Source organism: Fulmarus glacialis, unplaced genomic scaffold (genome assembly GCF_000690835.1).
Source record: "Fulmarus glacialis isolate BGI_N327 unplaced genomic scaffold, ASM69083v1 scaffold14414, whole genome shotgun sequence".
NCBI classification, from domain to species: Eukaryota; Metazoa; Chordata; class Aves; order Procellariiformes; family Procellariidae; genus Fulmarus; species Fulmarus glacialis.
Genome location: NW_009207494.1, coordinates 346 through 6,311, shown reverse-complemented (window position 1 = coordinate 6,311; position 5,966 = coordinate 346). Strand labels below are relative to the sequence as shown.

General features: G+C 41.5%; 1 protein-coding gene across 1 annotated transcript; it reads left to right on the top strand.

Annotated features, from left to right (window-relative positions):
- The first annotated feature begins 634 nt into the window (after nucleotides 1-634).
- Nucleotides 635-4,893, top strand: LOC104075586 (lipopolysaccharide-induced tumor necrosis factor-alpha factor homolog). The gene is made up of 4 exons (XM_009576140.1): nucleotides 635-740; nucleotides 2,935-2,997; nucleotides 4,152-4,311; nucleotides 4,785-4,893. Exons 1-4 carry the CDS (start codon nucleotides 635-637, stop codon nucleotides 4,891-4,893), a joined length of 438 nt encoding a protein of 145 aa, XP_009574435.1.
- The last annotated feature ends 1,073 nt before the right edge of the window (nucleotides 4,894-5,966 follow it).

The window sequence follows — 5,966 nt, the reverse complement described above, 5'->3', positions numbered from 1 at the left end:
TTTTGTGGCCTGATCTTGTTCAGAGCCTCAGGCAGCACAGTCATATTTAATAATGATCTTGCCCAACAAAAGCCTGTCACACTAGTGATGAGACAATAGTTTCACAGTACAAAATTGGTCACGGTAATGATGATGATAAGGTTGCACAATAACCAGACGCAAGACAGATCCGAATTGCCACTGGTTGCACTGTTGCAGGCTCTGACTTAATGACACATGAAGGTTTTTCACAGGTGCTCCAAAGTGTGCTATTCTCCTCCTTGATTATTTTGACAATCCACAGAAAAAAATTAGGTTAACTTTTCTGCAAAGGTAACACTTTCAGTCACGAGTTTACACACTTTGAATAGTGTGTTTTCTGGGGGAACATTTTTAGCTTTCCAGCACAAAGAAATACATAAAGATGGTATTTTCTGCTCTCCCTTCCCATCTTCCTCATCGTGAAGTGTAACAGGAACTGACTGCACTTAGGTCTATAAAAAAGCCAGAATATGAGAGCTGCTAATTTTCCTCTAAGTGAAATCTGAGTGTGAGAACTAGGAATTACAGAAGCAGGCATTGACAAATACAGGGCACTAAAAGTCACTTACAGTAGATTTTATTTTGCACTACTTTTGGCAGGTGAACTGCAGAGATGCCTAGTGAGAAGGGACGTGTGGAAATTCCTATGATTATGTATGAACCGCACCGTGAATCCTACATGCAAGAACCTTCTGCACCAGAGTACTGCAGCCAAGAGGGTAAGCAGGCTTCGCAGGGGGGGTTTGGAAAGAGGACCCTCTTGGTGGCTGCGAGGCAAACGTTGATAGCTGGTTTCCAGAGCGTAACTGAGCCAGCTCATAAGGGGCCCAGCTTTGCCAGGGCATGATGGGTTTAGAAAGTGCCTGTGCCAGCATATAAAACCCAGGGTTGGGGTAGGCAAGCTGGTAGGATCTCCTAACAGAAACATCACTTAAAATGGCAAAAAATATTTTTGTTGGTTTAATTAATTTTTCAAACAACACATGCTTTATTGGAAAATGAATTGCAGTTGTATCTCTATAATAATTTCATATTCCTAAGGAGCAAATGTTCAGCCAGCAAACTTTGTACGTGGACGTGCTATGTCTTGCTTAAATTGTAATCTAGTTTTCCAGATGACTGGCCTTTTCCCAAATGCTCCTGCTGCCCAGAGCTGCCCTCCCTAGATGAGTCAGTTCTGCAGCCAGGCTCTATAGGGACGAACAACTCCTCCCCATTGCTGTCTCATGGGGAAACACCATGACTGAAGTGCTGACAATTCAGCTCAACGACTGCAAGCGAGCACTGACAGCTGCTGCTCTGCTGGGTTGGCTTTTCCCTCTGAAACCAGGCATTGCTCTCACACCTACACAAACATCTCACAACACTCCTTTGTCTTCTGCCTGTTCAAGCCCACACTCATTGAAAGACACACTGAGATATCAGTGATTTTACTTTTGTTACCTTCCTGCTATTGAGGAAATTGCCATTCACCAGGCAAGACTGGAGCAAAAAACCAGAATGGGAGGTCAGAAGGTGACTAATAAGGCTAGATGTATCAGTACTGGGCCTCTAAACTTGACTCATTTTCAGAGCATTTTACTCTGATCAGCTCTCTCTGTAAGTATTTTTGTCTTCAAAGACCTCTCTGGCCCCATTTAAACTCAGAAGAGCTTGCAAGAGGTTGGGGAGAAAAAGTCTCACTTGTAAGCTACTCACCAAGGGACAGGCACTCAACACATGAACACTGAGCTGCAGTGTCTTGTCCTTCCGCAGGAAGCAGTGGTAACTCACAAAACACATCGAGTGATAACTCACTTGTACTAAGCACATTCCTCTTCTAGATCAGAAGGAAATTTTTTACTTTTTAATTTTTTACAAATTTGTTTTTCCACAAATAATCCCCCCTCCAAAAACCTCCCCCCCAAAAAACCTAAACACCCCACCACCACCATTAAACCCAAATGCCAAATCTCACTTCTGGCAAGCCATTCAAGGAAACACTGCTAACATTTTTTCAACTTTGCCATTGTATTTTGTCTCACTCTGGGAAATTCCAGTTTTGTATCCCATTTTGTATCCCTGTGGGCTTATTCCCTGGTTGGACTCACATTGCTTCCGAAAGGCTCAAGGGCTGGACTCCCACATCAGGACTGCTCTGCTTGGGGGTGAGGGCTTCTCTGACACTGTGCGGCTTGACTAAATAAGACCTCTCGTAGGGACTGTCCTCATGCTGCATACCAGTCTGGTAGTTTGATACCACATCCATGCTAGCTGTAAAGTTTTATATATTAATTTATTTTTAATGTATTCATGAATGTATTTTTTTATACATTCATTTATTTCACACTCAGGTAGGCTGACTGCATTCTTAATTTGAAAGATTAGAGAAAGAACTAAAAAAGCATGAGGTGTCTTAGTCACCAGCTTCCCTTCTCCCTTATCCACAACAAAAGGAAAAAGATCTTCAACTTTTTTCTAGAACAAAAGGTATGGTGAAATTACTTGGCTGGAAGCTGAGGGCAGATAAAATTCAAACTAGAAAAAAGGCTGTAAATACTAATAGTAGGGGTAGTAATCACCGAAACTAGTTAAAGGTACTTAAATGGAGTTCTTAAATTAAGACCAAGTATTCCAATGTTATGCTGGAAATAGATGCAGTTACTCCCTTTGGGTTGAAAAAACAATTTGGTTTCTCGGCTTATGTTACCTAGAAAGTGAGACTAGCTAGTCACTGTGGGCTCTTTCGGCTTTAAAAATCCATTAATCAATTCAGTAGCAATTTTTCCCTGTCCTGTACTTCACTGAGCCATGTCAGGCCTCTCCTGCGAGACACCTCCCCACGCAGCTTCTCATCAGACTCCAAACTGGGCTTTCGGGAGGCATAAGCTGTATGCATTTTTACATTTTGCCCTGTTTTTCTTTGCATAGCAGGTTATGAGTATCCTTCTCCCCCACCTTACAGCTGTCGAGAAACAGCCACCCTTGAGCAACCAGGTAAGTGACAGGGGACTATGCTTCTGACAATGTTCGTGTCCTACATGCTAACGAAAGTGAAATGTTTTTAGTTTTAAAATCAACAGAGAAGATGGAGTTTTCTGACCCAATCACAATCTAAGAGGCTGGAAAATTTCCCTAGAAATGTTGGAAGATAAACTCAGATGAGAGACTCAGGCTCCTTTTTCCAGCATTAGGCAATCTACAGAAGCACCCATTTTTTTAAAACAAGCTAGGAAGTAGGACTTTCAGAATAAATAATTTTAAGTCCAGTGTATTTTGTTGTTCCTGTTCTAGTCACTTTTATGGAAGTGAAGAAGCTCAAAGGAGACAGTGAGGAAAGGCTTCAAAGAACAGTCAAATAACACCTCTTACAGGAGGGAAGGAGACACATACATTTTTAAAAATCCCTAAGACCAGAAGGCAATTAAACACAGATATGCTATATCCTATCTATCTAACAGACAGTACCTTCCCACTCCTGAAGTTTTGCTTCAGGCTACAGTGTGAATGTACCCTAAACTTGTTTTATAATGCTTAAAATGGTATTTTTCACTGAAAACATTTCTGAAAAAATACCCTTCATGTACCTACAAGGGGCGTGCCCCTCAAGGAGTATGACAGAGTCAGGTCCAGACTGAAAAAATGTGAGGGAAGCCACAGACTTTACTAACTGGGGACAGCACCAGCATCTGACTGATGACATTTGTATGTTAGAATAACTGCTTTGATTAATTTCTTGTAACTATGGAAAAGTTGATCCAGAAAGCTCCTCTATGTCCTTCAAATCTCTTCTTCAGGGAGAACATGCATTCTCATATAATTTTAAACACCAGAAGATAAATTCGCAATGTCAGAGCACATCTGCCAGTGGGTGGTGGAGACTGCCTGACTATGGGGATTATCCCATAGGCAATTCCCTGTATATGTCCTTATCCAAGTAAATATAGGCTGCTGGTAGAAGCAACATACTGGGATACACAGAACAAGCAGTACAGCAGTTATTGTGAATATACTTGAAATCAATAATAGTAACATAGGTGCCTCTAGATCAGCCATGTTAAGAACCTACATTCTCCAGTTAAGACTTTCTAACTTGTAAAAGATTTCCTGTGCTTCTAATTTTGCTTCTTCTCATTTCTTCTTGAACTCAGTTTACTTGGTGTCTCAGCCTCCGATCATCGTAGCAGGAATCTTCTCAAGCAAACCAACATCCACAATATGCCCTTCCTGCCGGCAGCACATCACCACACAGGTCACCTACAGACTGGGCAGACTGTCTTACCTTCTGTGTACCAGCTTGTGTATGGTTGGGTAAGCTTTCATGTATACTTTGAAGATTCTTCATAGCAGAAGGTTAAAAAAGTCATTAAAAAATAAAAGTTCTAGCTAGTGCTTATATAGACAGTTTGCCCTTCTCTACTTGATAAGAAGTCATTCTGTCCATTCTAGATACAGTCATCATGGCTACAGGGGATGCAAACTTGCTAAATTTAACCAAGTATGTTACTACTTTTCATAAGACAAGCAAAAATCAGTACATCATTGTCTACTTCCCTACTGTAATTTAGAATCAGGCTCAGAATCAGACTAATGCATAAGATGTTAGCAGTGAAGATGATTCATTTTTTGGAGGATACTTTAAACATTAAGAGACTTGGGAAAGAAGTGGGTTCATCCAGTGAAAAGGCAGACAGAATAAGGCAGAGAAAAAAGCACAGATGTAGCCAGCAGAAAGAAAAGTCAGTAAATCATTCCATGCATGTCCATCTCCTCTTTGGCTGTAGGTGCTGTTTTGGATGCTGCTTCGTACCTTTCTTCGTGAGGATCTTCAAGGACGCAGACCATTACTGCCCATGCTGCCAATTTCATATTTATAGATACAAAAGACTATAGAAACAAAGTTTATGCAATCAGACCATGTCAAGTCTTTGTTTCCTAATGGCATAAGATTCCACACATAAAACTACTGCTAGGAAACGTATAGGAGTAGGCTTAGGTTCTGCAGCTCCCTTGCTGGTGAATCCATCTGGAGTTTACCATCACATGGACTGACTTTAAAACAAAAAGCGTTGAAGACTAATTCACAAGTGTTACTTGAATTTATGCTCCATTTGAATCGTTGTCCTGAGCTGTGAAGTGCCCAGCTAGTGAGTACTTCAGCGCTACTACCACTCCTCTCAAATCTCCAGCTCAGCTGGGACAAAGACTCTTCTGGACTTTTCAACCCACCAGTAACCAAGAGGTTTGGACATGCACATTTTAGAGAAGCACTTACCTTCTATGCACTGGAACTGACTGGTCGGGATTTCATTTCTTTCTGCTCTCTTCGTATGGGACCTACCCCTGCAGGGCTGTGGGTGGTACAGTGTAGCTGATTATTTATTAATGAAACACTAAGTTATGAGACTGTCTTTACTGTTACATATGAGATAAGAAAATAAACCTGTTATTGTTAACAATACTGGCAAAACACCTCCTGCCTGCATTGCTTCCATGACCTGTTGCATCCAGAGCGGAAACGCAGGTCAGACTGGGGCACCCTGTTTACATTAACAAACCAAGAACCAAAAGGCAAACATATAAAGAAGAAAAATCAGCAAGCATAGCTTGAAAAAAGTCATGAAAACCACAACACAAGGCCCTCATTTTACCTCTCTGCCTTCCCACTGCAGTGCATCATCTCTCAAACAAGGACCTACTATGCTTTACACTTCACAAAGAACTTCTACAGTTCTCATCCAAAGTCACTTATCTGGTAAAATCAAATCTCTGTAATTACTTGCCCAGAAGGTGCCTAGACCCTGCTCAACACTGACAGCAGCAGCAGCTGCTGCTGTTTATTGCTGGCTGGAAAGATAAACAGAAGAAAACCCTGTATTTCAATGCTTTAACGTCATAAATATTTTTGCGTTAGTATCGTAATTATTGTGGGCAAGGGGGACGCGTGGCACGCAGCACTGGGGCTG